This window comes from Rhineura floridana, chromosome 13, assembly GCF_030035675.1.
Source record: "Rhineura floridana isolate rRhiFlo1 chromosome 13, rRhiFlo1.hap2, whole genome shotgun sequence".
Lineage (NCBI taxonomy): Eukaryota > Metazoa > Chordata > Lepidosauria > Squamata > Rhineuridae > Rhineura > Rhineura floridana.
Window position 1 is genome coordinate 27,168,212 of NC_084492.1, and position 25,383 is coordinate 27,193,594.

A 25,383-nucleotide genomic window follows, 5' to 3' on the forward strand; every position below is an offset into this window, starting at 1 on the left:
GGAACGATCCTGTTGACGAGGTGTGCCTGGCTCCAACATTGTTATCTTTTCGGCGCCAGGTCAAGACTTTCCTCTTCTCCCAGGCATTTTAGCATGTGTTTTATACTGTTTAAATTTTTAAATTGTGTTTTAAATTGTTTTTGTAAGATCTGTTTTAAATTGTATTTGTTTTAATGTTTTTAGTTACTGTAAACCGCCCAGAGAGCTTCGGCTATGGGGCGGTATACAAGTATAATAAAATAAATAAATAAATGATGAGAGAGTGAGGATGCTTTGATGGTAACAGCTGTTATTTTATTTCTTTGTTGGCTGCAGATGGCAGATTTCCTGGTAAGTGTATGTTTTGCAAGTCCAAGATTTCTTTTTGTAATCTACTCTGCTATATTATGCGTGGGCATTCTTCCTTTAGGACTGTTTATTAGGGTGTCTGCCAAGGCTGTTCTTTGTATTGCAGTAAGACTTCTCTCTGGTGAAGATGTGGAAAAGTACTGCTAATATTTCATTACAAATTGTGTTAGTATCTTACTCATACTGCTTTTAAAAATTATTTCTTAAATACAGTTATTGTTCTTATTTCAGACATTACCAAGAGAAGTTACTACTGTCTGTGACAGCCATTTTATGTTATATACACTCTCCTGATGTATTTTATGTTATTACCTTGGATGGATTCTGCCCGGAAATGTTGCAATTAAATTCTGCAACTATTTTTAAAGATTCATAAATGTGACTCTGCATTATAAACATTGTGTTTGCAAGCCACTTTAATGAGCACACTTCTCTTTAATATATGATATTTTGAAAAATAATATTAAATGCTGTATAGAAGCAAAATGATTGTGAAAAACCTGGACAGATCAGTTCACAATTTGAGACTTAATATAAAGTTGGGTTTTTTCCCCCTCTTTAAAGTAGAATGTCTCATCTGTGTGTTTTTCTAATTGTCTATGTTGGACTGCCCAAGGCTGGTTAAGCAATGTTCCGAGGGGCATGGAGGGTTAATTTGATTCCTGTTTCCATTGATACACTTTTAAGGTGTATACAATAATAATTGATTTTGTACAACAAAATAGCAAGAGGGTTGCTGTAACAAAGTTAATTTGAGATTCATTATAGGTATTTAATGTACTTCTTAAGCCTGGAAAGGTACTAATTAATGCCAATTTTAAAAGTGCTCTTGCATTTTAAACCATTAATACTGAAATGATGCTGTGTTTTCAATAGCGTGCCTCTGTTCTTATCTTGTGCTATGATGGACCTAGATTGAATGGGTTGCATTCATTTAAGTCCTATTTGGAGTAGGCCCACTGAAATTAATGAACCTAAGTTACTCATGTCTGTTAACTTCAATGGGTTTACTCTCCTCTGAGTTGGACTAAGGGTGGATACCACCTTATATTTCTCCAGAAAGTGTACCCTGACATTATTTTCTACTTTGTGGGGATGTTGCATGTAGGGATGGTGGGCAGAAAAATGGGGGACATGATAGATCAGGAGTGGGTCGTTCTAGGTATGCAAGAAAATATTAAGGAAGGGGTTTTTAATTTATTTATTTTATTGACCAAGATGTATATACCACTTAATAACCACCCACTTCTGTTGGGCCAGCCACTTTCTCTCAGTCTAACCTACCTCACAGGGTTGATAGCAGGATAAAATGGAGAGGCTGAGAACCATGTACCAACTTGTGTAGTGGTGATGATGTGGTGGTAATGAAGTGTTGGCAGCAGAGAGCTGTGCATATATGTAAAGTCCAAGCCATTAAACTGAAAGGAAGCTTTCAGACCGGGACCTAAAGTAGTAGGATGCTGAGAAAATTCTCCTCTGCCAAATTTCTCTCCAGATTCTGGAGTTCTGTATTACCAGAAATGTTTGCCAGAACTGAACTCAAAACATCAGAATCCAGAGTTCTTCTACAGGGACTTCTCAGTGGAGCCAGTTATTTCTTTTACATATTTAATGGAATTTGTACACCAAAATTAAGTGTAAAAATCTCTTTAAGTGATTTACATAAATTAAGTGGCTACATTGCAATTATAGCCATGCTACAATTTTATTTATTTATTTATAAAAGTATTTATATACTTGCAAGACATCAGGGTGTGTGGAGTAACATAAAGGCATTTAAAAGCAATGCAAAACAATCATTAAAACTCTGATTGTTCTAGCTATGTAACATGGCTGGGCAGAAATTGTGTGGGACTGCTGCTGGCATCTTGATGAAGCTCTAAGGAGTGTGGAAGCCCCAGCTGTGGCAAGAAAAGGCAGGACTGATTGAGCCAATAAGGTGAGGCTAGGGGTAGAAAGTGGCTTCCTTTGTGAATCCAGCCTCTCCAAGGGGATCCCAGGGCAGCAGGGCTCAGCAGAGAATGCCCCTATTGCCCATGTGGAAACTCCCTCACTTCTGGCTCATAATAAGAGAATGCTGGTCCTGGAATTTAAATGTGATGTACTTGAAAGCCCCTACCATCTTAGAATAAAAGGCAACTGTCCTAGGCTATCTTGGTCTTAGTTCATTGCATTGCATTTTAGAGAGAAATGTGGGAATTTCTTTGTACAGGCATTTGCCATGTGATGAGGTGAAGGTTTCATAGGGTTTCCAATGTGGACTCACTCTTTATTTTGGAACCTCCAATGTATGAATCAGTCAATATTCAAGAATCTCTGCGGTCAAGTAAGCAAACACATTTTAATAAATTAATGCGAATAAGAGGCTACTGTCAACACCTTTTCTTTCACAAGTTCTCTTATGAGAATATGAAGATGGAAGTAATGTTTCAAGTTAAAAACATGCAATTTTCTTTGTAAGTGGAGGAAGCAGCACGGAGTCATCAAATGAGATACATCAAAGACTTGAGAGTACATGACTGATTTCCATTATGTCACATTCATGTGGAATTATTTTTGTCTAATTTTGAGTGCAACCTCAGGTGCAACCTCGAATACTGAAGTGTGCCTTCACTCTGTCTCCCAATTCTGTTGAATATATATTTATGTAACTACATAGAATACTGAATAATACTTTCCTTAAAGGTGACAATGCTAATAACAATTGTCCTACCTTTGTTTTGCAAGATTCATTTTCTGCTGAACTCTGAGAGGGTGCTATTTTTTTTTTCTTCATTTGGTGACTTTAGTTTGTAGGAAACCTTTCCCTGTTAATATTCAGGATTACCCTTTATACATGTTGACTGCATAAATTGACATTTGGGTTCATTTTAATTAGAATTAATCAGATGTGCTCGTATTAAATTGTCTGCAGGATTTATCGGTATGCAAAGTACTGACCAGTTTTCCTAAGCATGTAAATGATAGCAAAAATACATTTAATGGCTCATTTCTCTTTTCTTTCCCACCCCAATCAACATGTTAAGTGAACATAATATTCTGTCCATACCACTCAATCACCTGACCTCAAGTACTGCAGTTTTTGCAGAAATGTGTTGGCAAGTAAGAATGGAAATAGATTTTCTTTTTAAAGTCATTTGATTGAATTTTGTATGACTTTTTTAAAAAAAAGCATTGATACTGGTGACATAATACTTATTTTTTGCTGAGCTATTACATCAAGGAATTACTCTATTGATCAAAAAATAAATGCAATTGGGTTCATAGTATAGAACTTAGAAAAGTCAAATTCTAGAAAGGTAGCTGTGTTAGTCTGCTCTAGCAAAACTGGCAAAGAATCTTGTTTTACTATGGTATAACCTTTTTGTGGGCTCATCCCATTTCATCAGATGCATAGTGTTCTTGTTTGTTGGTAGAGATACCTGCACACCCATACAAACAGAGAATATCCAACTTCATGCATGAAATTTAATGGGCCCTGTTGCACAAAAGCTCACTCCAGAATAACATATTTAATGCCCCACAGTACTCTTTGTTGTTTATAAGTCTATGATTTTCCATCTTTGTATTTTCTGGGAACTCTTTCAATGTTGATTCCAGGACATGTAGTAGGACAGGGGTCGCCAATCTTTTTGGACCAGAGGGCACATTTCAAATTTTGGGAGAGTGTTGGTGGTACCAGAAAAAATGGCTGTCATGGGGGCATGGCATAACACAAAGTTACAGAGGACATTTACCCATAATTGTATTTCCATACTAGAAAAGGCTTGACCTGTTGAATTTCTGCCAGCCACGATGGCCCAAGAACTCTGTTTTTCCCCAATGCAACCCTAAACCAAAGCCTAGGCTGCTATCCTGTACCCACTTACCAGGAAGCAAGCCCCATTAAACATAGACAGACTTCTAAGTAGACATGTATACCATTGTACTGCAAGTTAATACAGTGCATTCTTAATGAGTCCCTGGTCTTTAGCTTCTGCAAACCAGGAGACATTCCTAAGCTTCTTTGCAAAGTTTTCACATTTGCTTTTGTCGGGGAGGGGAATTCTTTAACATTCACCCACACTTACTGTGTAGTAGTATCTGCAGAAAATAACTTCTAGGCACTACCTGATCTCTGTGAATCCAGTACAGGAAATATGCATCCTAGTTGCTAAGATAAAAAGAAGGGCAAACTATGGCAATTCCAAGGACTAGAAAAAAAGAAGCAGGAAAAGTGCACTAAAAGGGAGGGCAAAACAGCAGCTTTTAGGATTCCTGTTGTCTGGTGTCCGAATAACTCACTTATCAATCATAGGTCTGACTTCATTCATGAACACTGACAGGCAGGAGCAGCCAGGCTGGCTCATTTCACATAAATCACTTAGAAGGGTATCCACACATTTTACTCCATAAATCTAGGAGGGCTAGATTTAAATGAAAGCTCAGATTCTGGGCTACCTGCCGGGGGCATCACTGAGGGCCTTCATGGACAATTGGTTGGCGATCCCCATTCTAGGATCTACAGCCTGTTCATATGAATAGTACTCAGATCTGTTGGGCTTATTGTTGACTCACGCAAATTGAATACACCCTAGCAGTGTTCTTCAGCCTTGGTTCCCCAGATGTTGATGGACTACAGCTCCCATCAATCCTGAACATTGACCATGCTGTCTGAGGATGATGGGAGTTGTAGTCCAACAACATCTGGGGATTCAAAGCTGAAGAACAATGCCCTAGAACACACTCATTATTCTCTTGCAGCTCAGTACCATAAGGGGAAGTCATTAATGGCGGGCAAGCTGTCTTTCAGAAAAGCTTACCTGCTATTAGGGAATATTTTTGTTGAGGAACCATAAACTTTCCTGGAACTTCAGGGTTACCCAGAAAACAGTTTGAAAAGGTACTGCTATCAGTTATCAGCTTCGTGCTCAAGAACATCCCAGATTTAAAGCTTGCTTGTGAGGGTGGTTTAGGTGTAAATGATGCCAAACCTTGGATTCGTAGACTATCTGCTCCCCTTTTTTAAAACAAACTTTAGTTTTCGATTCCATGCATATACAGCAGACTATGGTTTGCACATCATAGTCATCTTGAAAGATATGATGACAAGTCACATTTTGACCCTGGTTTTAGGGCAAACTATAAAGGAAGCCACAGACCTGAACTTACAGGATCTGAACAGGGTGGTTCATGACAGATGCTCTTGGAGGTCGCTGATTCATAGGGTCGCCATAAGTCATAGTCGACTTGGAGGCACATAACAACAAATTCTATGCATAAACTGTCATTTTCTGGGTTTGGATGGTATGGCAAACTGTGGTTTGCTGAGGACCCAGATGTAAGTCAAATTGTTGTGGTATGCAAGGGGAGGGAGGTGAAGGAACACTTGGGTCTGAAGTTTATGCCTGCTTGTGCACATAATGCTATGCCATAGTTTGGCATTACATCTGAACCATATGATGGCTTGTTCTAAATACATCTGTTGTAGATGCTTTACATAGTTAATCCTTTACTCCAAAACTTAATATTCTCCACTGACAAAATGAGCACGAAGTATCAAGCTTAATTAGAGAGGCTTCCATCTTTACAGCCCATATACATGAGCTATGAATATATTCGAAAAACAGATTAATTTTTTATATGTAACTGGTTACCGATTTGTAATTAGCCTGAAGATTTTAATGAGCAAGGTTGGCAATGCAAAGAGAGTGAAAGGGATGGAAGCACAAACAGTTCTACTCTTCACAATTTAGAAAAATGTAAAATGAACTTTACTATTTCATCCAATCCCTGAAGGTCATTATCACCTAAAGAAAAATGAAATTATTGCATACGCTTTACTTAGAACTAATATGTTTTCAGCTGGTGGAGGAAATAATATTAATATCTTAATAGTAAAGGTCTATTTCTGTCTGTGTTTGTCGTTTCTGTGTAGTTGTGTTACATGATAAGGCACTGTAAATAGCAGTTCTGTTTATCCCAATAATTTAATTATTCCCTGTGGTAAAAGCTGATTGCTGAAGAAAATTATTGCAAAGTAGTAAACATGGTTATAGCCTGCTGGGGAAGTCTCGGGTTTGCCTGAAGCCTGTCCCTGCACCATAGGTGGGCTGACTGGACATAAACATGGCCAGGCCAGAAGTGGCATGGAATGGCAGCTGGACACCTGATGCATCTCTGCATTCTCCCTGACTGTATAAAGAGCTGAGGTGAAGAGGGAGGGCTGTAGCAAGGAAGGCAGCAAAGTAAGGGCAGGCAACCAGGGCAGAGGGAAGAACAGAGACCAGGAACTTAAGAGCCTGCTTGATCAAGCCAAAGGCCCATCTAGGCCAGCAATCAGATGTCTATGGGAAGCAAGAAAGGAAGACCTGAGTGCAACTCTCCCCTCCTGTGGTTCCAACAACTGGTATGAAAAGTGACTGACTACTCCTCTTGGAGTGGTCAACTCCCAAGAGGAGAACAGACTGCCAATGTTTGCATGGCAAGAGCACAGTGGTGAGCCAAGACCAGAGAGAAGAAACTAGTGCTATATTGTGGGATTGGAGTGGAGAAAAGGGTGCGGTGAATGAAGTGCTGAGGGAGGTGGAAACAACCTCATAAATCCCTCCAAAGAATAGGGGCTGTAGCAAGAGTAAGGACCCACCCCTCTTCCCATGGACTAGAGATCAGAGGCAGGAATCTGAGGACTTCTAGGTTCTAAACCACCCCCAAATTGACATGTTATAGCTCACATTCTTCCCCTCTGTTCAGTTGGTTCACGTGGAAGAAAGGGGAACTTACAGTCACCCTTCTGTTCATTACTATGTAGCTTGGCTTGCTTTTTAGATAAGAGTACTGGCTGCCTTGTGATGAGCTTTAACATTTGGATGTTGGACAGAATCATACTGTTTTTCATATGCTTTTAGTAATCAGAGCATCTTGTACTCCTTGGGTGGTATTCAGTGCTAGTCCTACTTAGAGTAGACCCATTAAAGTTAATGGACATGGCTAACTTAGGTTCATTAATTTCAGTGGGTCTGCTCCGAGTAGGAGTTAGTTGAACACAACCCCTTGCCTTCTGGTTTAACACAGGTTGAATACCTATGGATTTAAAAACAAAAAAAAATAGAACGTGGAGTTTTGTCAGGGAAATTTGGAATTTTCAGTTTGTCTTGATTTTTTAATTTAATTTGGGTTTGTGAAAATTAAGTGGTTAAGGTGTTGGACTACGACCTGGGACACCAGGGTTCGAATCCCCACACAGCCATGAAGCTCACTGGGTGACCTTGGGCCAGTCACTGCCTCTTAGCCTCAGAGGAAGGTAATGGTAAACCACCTCTAAATACCGCTTACCATGAAAACCCTATTCATAGGGTCGCCATAAGTCGGAATCGGCTTGAAGGCAGTCCATTTCCATTTCATTTTCCATGTTACCTTTATATGGATATGGAGATCCTTCTGTATGTCAGGTATTTCCTTTGTAATGGTCCAATGATTAGATACGAAGAAATGCGAATCTGAGTATGTGAGGTCTAAATATTTGTTTCTGAGGCCTTGGCTCACCCTCTCCGTAAATGGGACTTTTTCAGCTGTGGCACCCAGGATCTAGAACAGCCTTCCAAGGGACGTTTGCTTGGCCCCTTCACTGCTTGCTTTAACATAGGTGGCAAAGACTGTTAGTTCAACATGTTTTTTGGTAGATTATCCACCTTATTTTGTATTATGCCAGGGGTTCCGAACTGTGATCTGTGGACCGCTGGCATTTTGCGGACTCCATGCAGGTGGTCTCCAGTGTGTCTGTACAAAAATGCAATTAAAAATTATACAGCATCTAGCACAGTGCATTACAATTGCTTCAATAGGCAGAAAAATCATTAAGTTGTCTGCCAAGACTGTCAGCGGTCGATTCAGGCGGTCCATGTGGAAAAAAGTTTGGGAACCACTGTATCATGCTATTACTTTTCTAGTCTTTTTAAATATTGTTTTTGGTTTTTCTGATTTTTTTTTTTAAATCCTTGGACGTTGGTTTTTAAAGGTGAGGTATAAAAGCTGAACATTAATAAATAAAACTAAATAAAAGCGCATTCTTGACAATATCTTTACAGTTTAATTTCATGTTATTGCTGTAATTGTAATCAAGGCTTTTTAATCTCTCCCTTTAGGTTCTGTGTATGAACCCCTTAAAAGCATTAATCTTCCAAGGCCGGATGGGGAGAGTCTGTGGGATAAGTTAGATCATTACTACCAGATAGGTAGGTCAAACAAGAGACAATTTGTTTTTGTAGTCATGTGTTTAGTTTTTTTGAATATAACTTATTAAACATTTAGGAAGTCATCAATGCTATGTCTCATTCTGTGGTGCCGTCAGTAGCACTGAAAATTCAAGGGTTCTTTAAATAGTTTGGAAACTGGCTACCTTAAGGAAGAACCAGCTCCTCCCATATATTTCTACTCTGAACCTCTGTTGGAGGTTCTGCTTTGGGCTCCTATGCTAACTGAGGTGTAGTTGGTGACTAAAGGACCCTTGTGGTGCCAAAATTGTGAAATGCCTACACCTGGAAAGTCTGCCAGTTCTCCCCCAAAAACCAATTAAAATTAATCCCACTTTTTTCCCCTTTCTGCTATGCTGCTGGGGAGGGATAACCTTATTTTCTTACTGACCTTTTTGTGTTGCTACTTTTTATCTGTTTTATGTCCTTCTTATTGATGATTTTATTTGTTTTGCTGTAATTTCCCCTCTGATTTTACTGTCAGCCAGATTTTATCTTTTGAAAAGTAAGATAAATACATAATTCCACGTTCTTGTAACATAATAAAATTGGGATCATGTAAAGTTCAGATGTTCACTGTGTGGTGATGCTCACCTGTTTTTCCAGATTCAGCCTGAACTAACTAGACTGTGATTATTTTTGGATGGGGCTGAACCTTGCTAATATTCACAGTCATTCAGTTACATTATCTTTCAAGGCAAATAAGCAACCAACTGTGAGCCATACGGCCTGCTCAAATGTGCTGTGTTTTCATGCAGTGAGTGCCTACCCTTTTGTTTGAATCCAGCCAGAGCAGGATTCCACCAGAGTAAAAAGGTAAAGGCAAAGGTGTCCCCGCACTTGTAGTGCGAGTCGTTTCCGACTCTTAGGGTGACGTCTTGCGACGTTTACTAGGCAGACCGTATATATGGTGGGATTGCCAGTTCCTTCCCCGGCCTTTCTTTACCCCCCAGCATATGCCGCGTACTCATTTTACCGACCACGGATGGATGGAAGGCTGAGTGGACCTCGACCCCTTTTACCGGAGATTCGACTTCCTCCTTCCGTTGGAATCGAACTCCAGCCGTGAGCAGAGCTTCGGCTGCATTACCGCCACTTACCATTCTGCGCCACGGAGGGTCTTCTCCACTAGAGTAGTGAACTTTATTCAGTAGTGAAAAACAATGACAGTGTAGCCTAAAACAGTCATGTGGAAGCACTCTTGTGGCATGTGAAATGCCATCTTCAAATAGGTGTTCTGACAGACTTTTGAGATGTCAATGGTTTGTTCTCTTGTGGAGTTTTTCATCTGGCAGGTGACCATCCATTTTAAATGCTTTAAAGTGGCAGGGGCCAGCTGTGCTGCTGTTGACTATCCATCAGCAGTCTCTTTGTTATACAGTAGGGCCCCGCTTTACGGTGCTTCGTTTTACGGTGCTTCGCTAATGCGGCGGTCTCAGTTAGACTCAATTCGACTAAAGCCCCACTCATTGTCCCGCTTTTACAGTGGTTTGGGGGCATCATGCGCCATTCTATTCAATGAGTTCCGCTTTTCAGCGTTTTTCGCTTTTCAGCGGGGGTCTGGAACATAACCCGCCGTATGAGTGGGGCCCTACTGTATTTAAAATGGATAATCTAAGATGAAGTCCCTTCACTTGGGTGGCACTGTTGACAAAGTTCAAATAACAGGCAGCTGCATCTTACAGTTCAAACTATTTTTAATTGAATATTCATTGTGCATGATGACAGTTCAGATAAAGAGGGAAGGGGGGAAATTCTAAGCCGAAAGGTCTGCTGAATTACTGTGCTATGCATTTGTTTTGACCACAAGAGTCAGATTATGGTCTTCACTCCAGTGATGAACACTTTCTTCAGTTGATTGTGCCAATTTCTTTCCCTCTTTTGGCAAGCCAGGATGATTGATGTGCCTGTCATCTTTTTGCTGCCTGTTTCAGCTTCTTTGACATGTGGCATTGTGCCCTGAGAGAACTGATGCTACCCATTGGGGTGATGCTACTTGTGATATAGCAATGGAACACATGCAGTGTCGTTAGGGAAATAACACAAATGACTACAGGAAAGGGGGAAAAAATAAAGGTTTGGTTTTAGAGAAATGTGAGTGGAGTTCTGTTCAAGCAGCAGTGTTTTTTTGCCTCTTCCCACAGCAGCCAATTGCACCCCACCCCAAGTTACTCCCAAGAGTATTGTGGAACATGGTGTTGCGGGGTAGGGGAGAGAGGCTGCAGCTAAAGTCTGCAGAAATTGAGCATCTCCCCCACTTTATATAGCAGAAGAAGCTCTTTAGATCCATCATAATGATGAAGTTGATATTATTTGAGAAATATCACATTCCAATAAACTTATTTTTCCCTCTGAGCAACAATCCAGTCCCTTTTGTAATTTTATATTTTACATAAAATGATACCTCATTGTTACTCATCCCCCTCCCCATATAGAAGTTATAAAATGATCTTCTAAAGTAGCATTGGTCTGTTGCTGGAATCTCTAGCCTAGCTTAAATAATTTTAAAATACCGTGGGTAGAATTTCCTTGAGAACAATTAAATAATTCTAGTTTGCATTGCTTCCAGGCATTTTATATATATATTGAACAAAAGTTTGATTGTAAAGTGAGAAGGGATTGAAAACTTCCCATAGAGTAAAAAAAAACCCACAAAAATTATTACTATTATTTTGTCTGGAGCTAGAATTGAACCATAAGTAGGTTTACATTGAAGAAAATTCCTTCAATATTTTATTTTGAGGTTGTCTTGGCTATCAAGAATGCTCTGGATGTGATTGTTTAATAACTGAACTATCAATAAACCATTAAACAAACGAAAGAAACTAAACTAAGGGTGTTGGAAGGATGACTATAAGATGACACTAAACTAGAATCATGAAATAGATAAAGCTGGCATTAGTGTAGCCAGCTCTGCACCTGATGCATGATAAAATGCTTCTTTATCACTTGGCAGGATGAGCAATCTGTCTCAAGCAGAATAAGCAAGCTATCACATAGTACAATCGTCTCTATAGACTCTCCATATCATCCCACTCAAGTGGTAAGGAGCATTGTGCCCTGTATCTTGTGTTGGGGTGTGCTACAATGGTAATCTATATCCACCAATAGTTCCAAAGGATCTGGCAGTTGTAGTTTTGTTCAGGAACTGAAAATTCTGTAATACATTCCCTAGGTATCTCAAAGAACTAGCGTCTTCAGGGTTCCTTGAGGGAATGTTATCACTGTTAAACTAATTTTTGTAGTATAGACATAGCCTAGGAAACTGCTGTCAATAGATGTTACCAAGAACAGTGATTCTGAAGCAAAAGGCACAGAACAAAAAACAAATCACAACAAAAAAGAAACACGGGGAAAGCTGCACAATTGTGTGTCTCTCTTTTTGCTACATAATTAATTCCTTTTATGTTTTCACTTTTCCTTGTTTTTTAAAATGTTGTTTTCCTTTTTTAAAAAATGTGCCTTTTAAAGCTGGAAGGAATTGAAATTTATTATTATTGTTATTTATCCTGGCAGTCAAATCAACGGTGTTACTTTACCAAAGTCCAACCACTGGTCTCTTTCCTACGAAAACATTGGGCGACAACCAAAGGGCAAAAGTACATGACAGTCTTTACTGTGCTGCCTGCGCATGGGCCCTGGCACTTGCATACAGGTAAAAATGGATTGTTTCTTGTGTGTGTGGTCTAATGCATTAAGTACACTTAAGTTACTAGCGCACACAAATGTTTAGTGACCAGCCAGTCTGCAAATGCCTATGTAAAACATTTGTGAGAAGAAGGGGTGGGGTGGGGGTACAACCACCAGATTGCATGCGTAGCTGCTTGAAAGTTATTCTTGTGACAATTGACCAGGCAAGCAACTATATCAAGGTTACAATATAGTTTTGTTCGTTGTTTTGTTTCTTTCCTTACATTCCTGCAGGTAAGATACCTCTCATTGTCTGTAGACATGACTAGATTCCTTGTGCTGATGATCATAATGCCAAGACTATGTCTTCCTCCAGCTTTTCCACACTTTTGTCACTGCTTGCAGCTCTTTACAGAAACCCATTTACCCATTGAGAATGCGCCTGCTCGTAGCTCATCCCACTTTGCTTCCTTACAGTGCATTATACCTAGATATCCCTAACTGGCCCCCTCTTCTGTAAGGACAGTGTATGGTTATGCACCATTTCATCATGCCAGCATTTTCATTTAAAAAAGGTTCATCTTAACACCTTAAATGTTCACTGGTACTGTGGTAGCAGCCAGAATCAGAGAGAAAAACTCTGATTCAAGTGTATCACAAGCTTTGGTGGTAACTGAGTCCTAAAATAACAGAATCCATAAAAGAACTTTTTATGTCACAGGTGGAGTTTTTTCTTCCCTTTGTCTTCTATCTTGCAGAGTATATGGTCTTAGGATGACATTTATAGCAGGCCCAGATTTATAGCTTTAAGAGTTATTTCAAAGGGGGTGGGCGGTGAACTTTAAATCTGCAAAATAGAATTAAGCGTTCACCTTGCTGTCTTCTGGGTGCATATTGCCTCTGCCTAACGGAAATCTTGCCTAGGAAGCCTTGAGAAATACTCATGGTGGATAGATACCTGAAATGGCTCCAGGCCCCACTCTTGTGTTGTCTCCCATTGTATGTCCAATGTTGTACTCACCTGCGTTGTTTGCTATGCAGGTGCGTGCTTCCCCCTTTCCCACCACCACCAAAATATATGCTTGATTAGTTAACTTGCCTATAGGCAAAGCCTCAAAAACTTTCTTGGCCCAGGTAAGTCCCAGGTCAGGCAGTTGAAGCAGGCCCAACAACTGGCTCTGCAGCCTTGCCTTTTTTTATTACCTATGTCCTTCATCCCATAGCTTCCTTCTTCCTTTTCCCTGTTGATAGCTGCATAGGCTATGCATTCCCTGGAAAGAGGGATTGATTGCTTAACCACTCTGGGAATTCTAGCTCTGTGAGGGAATAGGTGTCTCCGTGTGGTGTAGTGGTTAAGGTGCTGGACTACAACCTGGGAGACCAGGGTTCAAATCCCCTCATAGCCATGAAGCTCACTCGGTGACCTGGGCCAGTCACTGCCTCTCAGCCTCAGAGGAAGGCAATGGTAAACCCCCTCTGAATACCGCTTACCATGAAAACCCTATTCATAGGGTCACCATAAGTCGGAATCGACTTGAAGGCAGTCCATTTCTTTTTTTTCAACAACTCTCAGCACCCAGAACAAACTACAGTTCCCAGGATTCTTTGGGGGATGCCATGTCTCTTTAAAGTGGTATTTTAGTGCTTTAAGGATGTCCCCTGTCCTGCAAATCCTAACCCTCTTTCCTCCAAAGAAGACCTGGATTCCCCTCTATAGATATTAACACCACTTATTTACGAGGGTGATAAGACCAACTTACTCCCAGATATCCTAGGGTTTTTTGATTTTGCACTTCTATTCTTATGTGGGCTCACGTTCACAAGGGGTGTCCCCACCTGTAGACTGAAGTGATAATCCATTCTGTTGCTCATGTAGAACCATTTGATGTGTTTCTGAATAGGACCTGTTAAATCTCTTGAGTCAAAACATGTTCTTCTTTTCTCATTCTTACTGTTAATTTCCCTGCCTATAAAATAATGAATAAAAATAGTTTTGTTGACTACACATGAATGAAAGTTGTTGTTTGTGTGATTTGGATCACCGGATAACATCAATGGTTCTCTTGCTCTAGAATTCAGAAGTGAATGGTAAATGGAAATAAATGAATAAAATTCAATCTGAAAAAAGAGAGATGAACATATCAGAAGAAAATCAAAAATAAATGTGGAATAATTAATGTATGATACTTCAGTACATTGCGTAATTAAATATGATGAAACTTAAATTATAAATGATGAGCAATTGTAACTATAGAAGGATTCATTACAGGGTTGTGTTACCATAGTAACTAGTGAGAATCCTTTAAAATGTGAATTAGTTTTACAGTGCATCAGTGCTCAATAAACTCTTTTCATATATAAAATAGGAACTATTTTTAATATAATTTTAATTTGAACCAAAATGTCCCCCAGCTGTTTAAAGAACAATGCAGAGGTTAAAGAAGTCAGATCCGTGGGATTATAAATCCATAGGATTATATTTGAGCTGTGCTAGGGCTCCAGCATATGTTTCCCATGGGTCTGCTTGGTGCTTTAAGTCCCACCCATTTTTTGATAGTTTGTTTTGCTTTAAAGCAAATCAGAGGCCTAATTCACAGCTGTTGTGGTGCCTGAGTTGCTTCCCCAGGGGGTGCTCTGCTCTAGGAATGAAGGAGCCTTGTGAACAGTACCAATGACATGGTTCCTTTCCATGGAATGTTGGAAGATGAGCAGTATTCATGTGAGGAGCCATCTCATTGGCTTCATCTAGGTGTTTCCTTCTTTCAGACACTCCTGGAGCAGCGTGGGGCTGCGCCTTGGGGGGAAGTGAGCCCCGCACTACTGCAGTTGAGTGTTAATGGGGTCAGAGCATTTTAATGTTGGGAGAGCATAGAAAAAAGGGAATGGTCAGACAGTGGTGCAGGGGAGCAAATCCTCCAGCGGGCTTTCCAGACAGAGGCATCGGGTTAGGCATGGCAGGAAATAGGATGCTGGGCCATTTGGTCTCATCCAGCAGGACTCTTCTTGTGTTGCTTACAACTTTGGTGGGAAAAGAGGAAATGCTGGAGTGACTGAAGTTGGCCTGGTGTCCTAGCTCATGAATAGAAAGGCTGAGAGGAACTGAGACTCTGCTGAGCTTGGCACCAGGAAAGCAGTTTACTTCATGAGTTTAGGACATGGGGAGAGGTGTGCAAGTTTCGGAAACTGACTTCCATCCCCTGTTGTCTCCATACACCTTCAGCTCCAGGAGATACTCTTTGTGTGTGTGTGTGTGTGTGTGTGTGTGTGTGTGTGTGTGTGTGTGTGTGTGTGTGTGTGTGTGTGTGAGAGAGAGAGAGAGAGGGAGAGGGAGAGGGAGAGGGAGAGGGAGAGGGAGAGGGGGAGAGGGGGAGGGGGAGGGGGAGGGAGGGGGAGGGAGGGGGAGAGGGAGAGGGAGGGGGAGAGGGGGAGGGGGAGAGGGGGAGGGGAGGGGGAGGGAGGGGGAGGGGGAGGGAGGGGGAGGGGGAGGGAGAGGGAGAGGGAGAGGGAGAGGGAGAGGGAGAGGGGTTTGATTTGCCCAAGCAGTTGTCTCTCAAGGTTGTAATTCAATTAAGTAATGCAAACTATAAAGCAAAATTGTGTGCACTCTTGTGGTATCCATGTGTGGAAGCACTAAAGGGAAGCTGTGATCACAGGTACAAATGTCTGTGGAAATGCAAAGGTATTCACCTGAGGTAAAATACCCATGATTAAATTACACCAAGCGGTGTGTTTTGTATTCACACATGTCACTAAAATATTGCCTGTGTATCCCATAGCGGCTTTTTAAAAGCTTCTCTCAGTACTTCACTTCCTCTGACCCATGAGTTTTTATGGATTTATAGAGGCAACCGGTAAGGTTTTAAATGCATCTACAGTCCTAAACACTGGTGTGCTTTTAGACACAGTAGCTGTTGGTTTCATGTCACTTTTGGATTTCTTAGTGATCGCTTGGGATTTGAACCCTGGCACAAGTACCTTTTACTAAGGCTTCTGTGTTGTTGTTTTGTTTACCTGTTAACACTTTTGTGTTCCTGTCTTCCTGGTACAGACAGACTCCTTTTTCGTTTCACTGGAAAGATGATAATTCTCATATTCTCCATCATGTACACCCAAAACTCAGTCTGGCCACGCTTCTTTTCATGAGGGTTTTCCCAAATGGCTAGAAGAGAATACTGATGCTCCTCTATAAAGATAGTTTTGAAACCTTTTAAAGTCTGCCTTTCCTGTCCAAGAAATTACATCAGGCACAAGCCTTACGGAGGCTGGCAGTACAGAGGGAATTGAATCCAGTGTTAGTGTTACCCAGAGTAGACTCATTGAAATTAATGGACATGACTAATTTAGGGTCATTAATTTCAGTGGGTCTACTCTGAGTAAAAATTAGCAGGATACGACCCAAGGTTTTCCCTTTATTGAACTGTTGCCTTGTTTGAGAATAGTTAAGGAATCTTTGATTGGCCCTGTGGTGTAACCTGACTCCATAGATTTGGGAGGCTTTTGGCCTCTTTGTATGTGTATGTCTCAACTAGAACTGACTGTGGCTCTCACCCCTGACTTGCAGCCTCAATCTGAACCCACATTGGTGCCTGATGTTTTAGCTGAAATGGTCATTTTGGAAAATGTGCACATGCAATCTCATTTGCATAATTTTATCTGTATAATTTTGGATTTCAGTTCAGAAGCATGTATTTCAAGTTTTCCCCACCCACGGCAATATAAGTTTTTTTTTTAAAAGTAAATCTTTTCTCCAAACACTAAAAATGCACGTTACACCTAGTAGTTCACCTCTTCCCTTTGTCCAATTTACTCTTAATTTTCACTTAACTTTCACTTTTCCCTCCTCAAGTTTGCTATTTTTCAGACTTCAGCCATTTTCTACCTGACGTTTCTGTAGCATGATATAATGCACACTGCCATTTGATATCATTTAAAATTTACATTTTATACTCTGCTCAGAATCAGCACATACGGTTTTGGAAGCTTCAACTTCATTTAGTGGTTGATTAAATATCTGGTGCCATTCAGAGTGTCATTTTTATAGATATAAGTTCCTCTTCCAACTCTTCATATTTTTGAAGGATGCTTTCATATTCAAGAGGTTATGCATGTACCATTTGTGGCATTATGTGTGGCTTGTCTCCAGAGCTTGCCAGCATGGTGTTGCTCAAATTATTTGAGGTCATGCCCTATTGCTGTTTGTGAATTTTGTACTTTATTCCAAATGTCAGATTTTCAATACCTCTGTCAGAGCTTAACATGGGGATCCAGTATGTCCTTTACCTACTGCCATTTCAAATATCGGAGCCTTTTCAGGAAAGTCAGTACTGCCTGGAATCTTTGGTTCAAGTTTCAGATTCTGTCCTTATATCATATAGGAATGCAAAGGAACCTTAAGAAGCCTTTTTCACATTACCTTCATGGCATGGGATCAGAACTCCAGGTTGCACTGGAAGATTAGTACTGTGACTCCTCCCCATGCCATCATCTCCACTCCCAGAAACTATGGATATGATGGTATGTGGAGAGCCGCAGCATGGGCTCTTCCCACATGGCCTTAGGCATGTTACCCTCACAGTGCAGAAGCTATGTTTCCAGTGTTTTCTGTCTGCTAGCACAAGGGCTCTTGCATGAGTGAATAGGTGAGTTCTAATGTTGCACAACAGAAGAATCCAGTACAACAGTTGTACCAGTGAAGATATGTTGTGCAACAGATTGTGTAATCTGTTGTGCAAGAAAGTTACCAACACTCTGCTTATGCATTTGCGACAATATTCTGCAAGATTGGATACCATTCTATGTCTTTTTTTTTTGCTTCTGTCTATAATCGGATTGTGTCTGTGGCTTTTTGTTTTGTAAGATATCCATACATTAGCAATTCCCTGGTTATCCAAAGTATGTGTTGAACAATAGTATGTACTCTAATGGACTTCTGGAAAGATTTTAATTCTGATTCCAGCATAGCATAGGCAGGGGTAGACCAGCCTACAGCAAACAAGGGGTCAAGCATGATATGTCAAATGAGAGGTGATGGGACTAATGCCCCATGATTTCTTTATGGCTCATTCTAAAAAGTGTTTATCTGCTCGAAATATTACTTCCCTGAGGACATCAAACTCTGCATTCTTTTTCTAATGCATATACACAGGAAGGTGGTGTGTGTTTAACTTACATATTTATGAGGGAAGAAAAATGACTTGGGAATGCTGAATAATTTCCTCCTCTTCTTTCCAGTCAGCATCACGCAGTAGGGAGATAATTTCTTCTTCTTCTTCTTCTTCTTCTTCTTCTTCTTCTTCTTCTTCTTCTTCTTCTTCTTCTTCTTGAGCATTGCTCTAGCTCTGCTAGATTTTAGTTGAAGAGCTAATTATAATTCCTTTTTCATGCACAGACTTTCCACCAAGTGCAGATGATCTCTGTGCCAAACAACTTATATGCCAATGAAATCTTGTTTTCGGCCTGGTTTAAATTTAGACTTTGTTGTTTTTAAAAGCTGGATAGCTCTGTCGGTGCCTTCACTTGAAGTACTCAATTGCCACTCTTCGATTTCTCAGACTATTTTTTTTCTTGCTGAACCTACTCACCTTTTAAAAGCCTGTCCTATTTATATATTTTTTAAATGACAGCTCTGTCTGAAGTATCCTTGATAACTTCAAATCGAAACCCAAACGTTCTTAACCAGCAGAGTACCACCTAAGGAGTTCCATTCAGTTACAAGACTGAAATGTCAGTGTTTAGAATTTATATGTTTAATTTCATTCCTCTAGTTTTAAAAATATTATAAAACACTTAGCAATAAATGCAGTAACTGAACATATTAAAATGGTGAATAAAAGGTAGCCAGGGTGTCTCTTGCCTTCTGTTTCATGTGCTTCTTGAAGGGATCCTCGATATCTTCCTTTTATTAAGCTGTAATTGCTTCTCCCTGTGGGATAGATGTAGAAATAGGTAGTGATGATCTGAAGATTTGTGCAGATGTTACTTTTTCTTTCTTGTTAGAAGAAACGGGACCTGCCTAGAAGCTTTCCTTACTCCTGATTCAGAGCTTTAGCTTTGATTTCTTGTGGGTTCACTCCACCTTTGTTACACAGTTCACACAAGTAGTAATTGGAGGAAGTCTTGATGTGAGTATATAGCTGTGCTTCGTTCTGGCCTTAGACTCTCTTATGCTGCTGTGAGTGAAAATATTAACATAGCACAGAGGTAGGGAACATTTCTTCAGCCTGAGGGCCATGTTCCTTCATGGGCAACCTTCTGGGGGCTGTATGGAAAATAAAGCATTTCTTCACACGGTGCATAGTTCAACGACAGAATTCACTCCCACGTGATGGTCACCAACATGGATGGCTTTAGACAAATTCATGGAGGATAACACTGTTAGCCATGTTGGCTATGCCCTGCCTCCATAGTCGTGAGGCAATATGCTTCCGAATATCAGTTGCTGGAAACTTCAGGTGGGGAGAGTGCTGTTGTGCTCAGGTCCTGCTTGTGGGCTGCCAGTGGGCATCTGGTTGGCCACTGTGAGAACAGGATGCTCGAATAGATGGGCCACTGGCCTGATCCAGCAGACTTTTTTGATATTCATATGCCAGTGGTGGGCAGGGGCCAGAGGCAAAAGTGGGCAGAGCAATGGGTGGGAGGCTTTCTTTCATGCAATAAGCTGTATTCTGCTCATGAAAATGTCAAAGGTTTTTGATGTTTGCCAGAGGCTTCTGACACCCAGACACGTTATTCCTTTCTCCACCCAAGCAACCAAGAAGCATTATCACAGTTCGAGGACACATTTCTGCCAAGCTAAGACAGTCGAGGAGGGGGTGGAGCAGGGCTCGTGAGTGGCATGGCCTGGGGAGAGTCCCAAGGGGCAGATAGAGACTGAAGGGCTGCCTTTGACCCCTGGGCCTGAGTTTCCCCAATCCCTGATATAGTAGCACAACTTGGATTATGAACTTACCTGACACACGAGATCTACTGATGGGGGGTAGTGCTGAAGGTTTCCATCCCTTATTTGGAACTTTCAACCAAGTAAGTGAGCATAACCACCATAGTTCCATAATTCTGCTTATCCCTATGCATCACATATTTTAGCTTGTCATTTTTGGTTTCCCTTTTCTGAGCCACTGGCAGTTCTGGTAATGCATTTAATTGTGAGCAGCTCATATGTTGTACAGTAGCCATGTTAACAGACTGAGGAGGAGGGATGAGCTCTGTGTGTATGTGATTAAAGCTGAATGCCACCCTGCAAGCTAACTGTCTTGAAGAAATCTGTAGAGTGTATTAAGGTGTCACCTGACTGCTCTAATATCTTAATCACATAAGACTTCCCGTAATATTGTGATGAGACTGAAGCACACAAAAAGAGAGGGCACGGCTTTTGTGAGAATGGTAGGAGCCATATTGGCATGAAGGGCAGAAGAAGTAATGACCTTTTTGTTTTTGCCTCTACTTTGATTATTCATAATTATTTGGGTATACCTTTTCTAAAATTCTCTAAAATTTGTTTTAAACTGTTTTTAATATTTTATTTTAAATTTTGTAACTTCCCCTGGGATCTTATGGTGAATGGTGGGTAATAAGCTCATCATCATAACCAAACAGAAGGAAACTGAGAACTAAAAGGATATCAAGCTTGTGAGCAACCTTTATTTGACTTCATTTGCTTCAGTCTAGACATAGTTTTATTATTTATTTATTTAAAAAACCCAACCTATTGGTGTTATTGTGGCAAGGTTGATGAGGTCTGAGTGTATCAGAGTTAGCTGGAGCCACTATATAAAAGATTCTTAATACTTAATTATCAGAAAAAGGGATTGTGGTACCTTTTAACTTCCTTCTGAATGCATTTCCAATTTGTTTCATGGGTTATCTCTCTCACCCAGGCGTATTGATGACGACAAGGGAAGAACCCATGAGCTGGAGCATTCTGCTATAAAATGTATGCGAGGAATTCTCTACTGCTACATGCGCCAGGCTGATAAGGTAAAACACTGCAGTGTGGACACAAGCACGTACTTAATTCTAAAGGATTAAGTTAATTGTAAGCATTAAACATGTTCCAAATGGGAATCAAATTAAAAGGGCAATGGGTGTAATGCCACAATGCAGCCTGCTAGGAAAGGTCTCTTCCCAGGCTCTGGATCCAAGGTATTTAAAAGCTGAAGGCAAAGAAGCAGCTGACATTGTTAATCATCTCTTGAACGTATGTCAAAAATCCCATCTTTTAATTACTCCTGGAACTCCAGCCAACAACAGAGGGAATCATGCTGGTTTAACTAATGTTGAGAATACATAGCAAGTTGGTAGTCTCATGAGAAACACTATGGAAAATAGGTACCACTATCTATCAAATTGTAAAGTTGTGGAAGAGGTTTCTGAAAACTAGTTCTGACAATAGACTGGGAGCTGACTTGGGAGAAGCATTTTCAGAGCTGTTCATGAGAACAATGTACATATGGAAACAGCAAACATTCAAAACGGTTGGCTCCTTTCTGAGATCTGAAAAAATGGAATTTTCCAGTTCTAGGAGGGAGCAGGTGATTTTGTTTGTATTCACTCCAACTTTGTCATACGGCTCACGTGAGCAGGCTGCTCTCATCAGCAGCATTTTTGTGCAAGTTAGCTTACAGCGTATACGGTTGGAACTGACTGAGTCATGCAGTACACTGGGATTTAAACCACCTTGAAGAAATATCGGTGCATTCTGACCTTAAAAGCATCTGGAAAAGGAAATCATGTGACATCCATTCTTAGAGTTAGGAAGTGTTTTTTTCTGCCACCCAAATTATAACACGTGCCAGCTATACTGAGGTGTGAAATTCATGTAAGTGTGGGATGTACACTGAACGATTAGGGATACCTTGACACTTTCCTGTGGATAGGGAGGCAAATGTTCAGGATTTCTCCTTAGATCAGCATTTCCCAACACGGGAGACTTATATGAACCAGCAAGCCACTTCACGTTTTAAACAATGTCCTTTTAAATGCTGCTTGCAAGAGATGAATAATCTTTGCACATTTGCCACCTCCCCACTTATGTGGAGAGAGGGGGATCTTAAGGGATATCGAATCACATTCAGTGATCCTTCTTTTTGTGAAGAGATTCTTCACATTTGTTAAGCCTTAAAAAAAGAATAGCATGGAACTTTAGGAATGAATTCAGGCCATGCTATTCAAAGGATGATCCACCTGACATGTCTTTTATTTTTTTATCTGCTTTGAAAAATTCAGTGTGACAAGGTCTCCTTTAAGCAAGGTATTTGTCCCTTTTCTGTATGGGTTGATTTGACATGGTGCTGTGCAACCAACTTTGATAGAGATAATTCAGGAAAGATTATTTATGTCCCCAAGAGAATCCTATCTTGCACTTCACAAATGGAATGGCTTTCTTTCCTTTCATTACTCTGTATATGGAGGCCATTTTACCTGTAATGAAACAGGAGCTTGTTACTGAAGGATAATTCTTGGAAGTCTGCTGCAGAAAACAAAGGATTTTCACATATAATAACTTCTAGTTTCCTGGTAGTACTTCATCATGAGCAGAAAAGCCAGGTTCAAAAAGCTACATTAGGCATGCCCAAGGCTCTCGCTTTTCTAGGCATTTCACCCCCACCCCTCCCCACTTTAAGCAACGAAGCCCTGCACCCTATCACAAACTACTATTAAAAAGTTTCAGAGGAGGGTTAACATGGAAGGTGGAGTTGGAAATGTGTGTTTCTGTTTGACAAACATAAGTTTAAACTAGTTGTGGGGTACTTTGGGGTCCTGGCCAGAGTGTGCCCTTGCCCTCTTCCACTAATCCAAAATGGGTCTATTCCAGTGTGAATGCTACTGCCTACATACTACCTAGTGTCTGGGAGAGCACCTCAGCCTTCCCACCGGTCAGGAAATTCCCTTATACTCAGTCAGATCATTGGCCCATCTTGCTCAGTAATGTCTGTACTGTCGGGCAGTAGCTCCATAAGGTTTCAGGCAGGGGTCTTTCCCACTGCTACTTGGAGATGGCAAGGATTGAACCTGGGGCCTTCTGCATGCAGTGTGTATGTGTTCCACCACTGAGCTATGGCTTCCCATAAGTAAAGCAGCCCGGCCAGATTGTTGCCTTTAACCTTCCCTGTGAGGCTGAAGCAGGGCTTCTACAGTCTTAAAACCAGCTTAACCTGCCTTCTGGATGTTGTCATTCAGATGGATTTCATTTAAACACGCCAGCTAGGGAAATGTGTGCACTCCTAGATGGTTTCTTGAATGATGAGTGTCCACAGAAATATCCTGTGTGGATCAGTTTTCATAATTAACCTTTTCCATTTAGGAAGACATTTGGAAACAAGCTTTCTTGAGTCTCTCTCTCTCTCACACACACATATCCATATGTTCAGTCTTTGAAATATATATGCATGTAGCAAACCTGTGAATACTGTGCCAGGAAAAATGCATTAAAATGATAACAAATAGGAAAGTGAATGTATTCATTAGTTGATGGCAGAGCTATTTAACAAGCCTATAATTTGGCTATCCAGGCTTGACATTGCACACCATTATCAGGAAAGATCTTTTCAAATGTTATGCTACAGTAGAACTAATTTCATTCCAGAATACAAAGAGGTAACTAGTTGTGCTCATGGCGGCAGTCATTTACAGCCTGGAAGCATAAAAAACCAACTCAACTCTCTATATCTGATATATTTTGAAGAAGTAATCTAATATACCTGATAGGTGGGCCTCCAGATGTTGTGCTCCAACTCCCATCAGCCCAACTAGCATAGCTTTGTTGTTGTTATGTGCCTTCCAAGTCGATGACGACTTATGGTGACCCTATGAATCAGCCACCTCCAATAGGATCTGTTATAAACCACCAGATCTTGTAAGTTCAGGTCTGTGGCTGCCTTTATGGAATCAATCCATCTCTTGGTTTTGGCCTTCCTCTTTTTCTAATCCGTTCTGTTTTTCCCAGCATTATTATCTTTTCTAGTGAATCATGACTTCTCATGATGTGTCCAAAGTATGATAACCTCAGTTTCATCATTTTAGCGTCTAGTGATAGTTCTGATTTAATTTGTTCTAACACCCAATTATTTCTCTTTTTCGCAGTCCATGGTATGCATAAAGCTGATGGGAGTTGTAGTCCAACATTATCTGGAGGGACACAGGCTCCCTATCCTATAACATTTCTGTTAATTCCCAGATAGCATACTCATAAATCACTAAAGTTTATTCAACTTGTCATTTTACTTTGTATTTTTAAATTAGTTGTCCTTTAACAGCTTCAGAATTTAAACATCATTATGCTGTTTCCTTTATTCCCCCTCCCCATAACTTTTAATTCCTTTTTACTTAGTGTTCCCTTTGCATAGTGCTTCCCTTAAAATTTTCAAGCTTTTATCTCATGTGTATTAGAGATAGATGTATAGAGTGCTGAAATGCTATTTGAGGCCAATATTGCTTTACTAAACAGATAACATCCTTACACGTTGAGATGTCTTTGAGATGAAAAAATATCAGTTTTGATCTCAAATCTGAAGCAGCCAAGAGCGATCTGTGGGACTGAAGAACAAGCAGCTGTCTGTTTCACTTCCAGTATTTTGTTCTGAATATGCAGGCTTTTGTGTTTAATATCTTTGCCAGTGTTGTATAGTGGTTAAGGTGCTGAACTATGACCTGGGAGACCAGGGTTCAAATCCCTACTCAGCCATGAAGCTCACTGGGTGACCTTGGGCCAGTCACTGCCTTTCAGCCTCAGAGGAAGGCAATGGTAAACCCTCTCTGAATACCGCTTAGCATGAAAACCCTATTCATAGAGTCACCATAAGTCGGGATCGACTTGAAGGCAGTCCATTTCCATCTTTGCAAAGAGAACTTGGCAACTGCTTTAAAAAAAACTTATACTCCAATAGAGGTTAGAAAAACTCAAATGTCTGCTGTAAGGTAAGGTGGAATCATGACCCATACAGTCTGAAGAGAGGAAGAGTGTCCTAAGCCTTTCTACCAAATTTACTTGGTGACATTATTTATTAATTACATTTGTTCATAATATTTTATTGTAACCGTGTTATTATTGTTGGCCTCTTTTAGCACCATTTGGTGGTAAGGCAGGATACAAATTTAACTAACAAACAAATGTTCTTTCTGCCAAAGCACTCAAGGTGCTTATCATTTATAATGAGGGCTAGAATCAGTTTATCAGTCT

General features: G+C 40.5%; 1 protein-coding gene across 6 annotated transcripts in view; it reads left to right on the forward strand.

Annotated features, from left to right (window-relative positions):
- Window positions 1-25,383, forward strand: part of PHKB (phosphorylase kinase regulatory subunit beta) — a 154,655-nt gene that overhangs the window by 19,632 nt on the left and 109,640 nt on the right. For all 6 annotated transcript variants that reach the window (XM_061594575.1, XM_061594576.1, XM_061594572.1 and 3 more), the window contains 3 exons: window positions 8,472-8,561; window positions 12,096-12,234; window positions 21,083-21,182. In XM_061594575.1, the coding sequence (XP_061450559.1) occupies window positions 8,472-8,561; window positions 12,096-12,234; window positions 21,083-21,182 (329 nt within the window). The remainder of the gene's footprint in view (window positions 1-8,471; window positions 8,562-12,095; window positions 12,235-21,082; window positions 21,183-25,383) is intronic.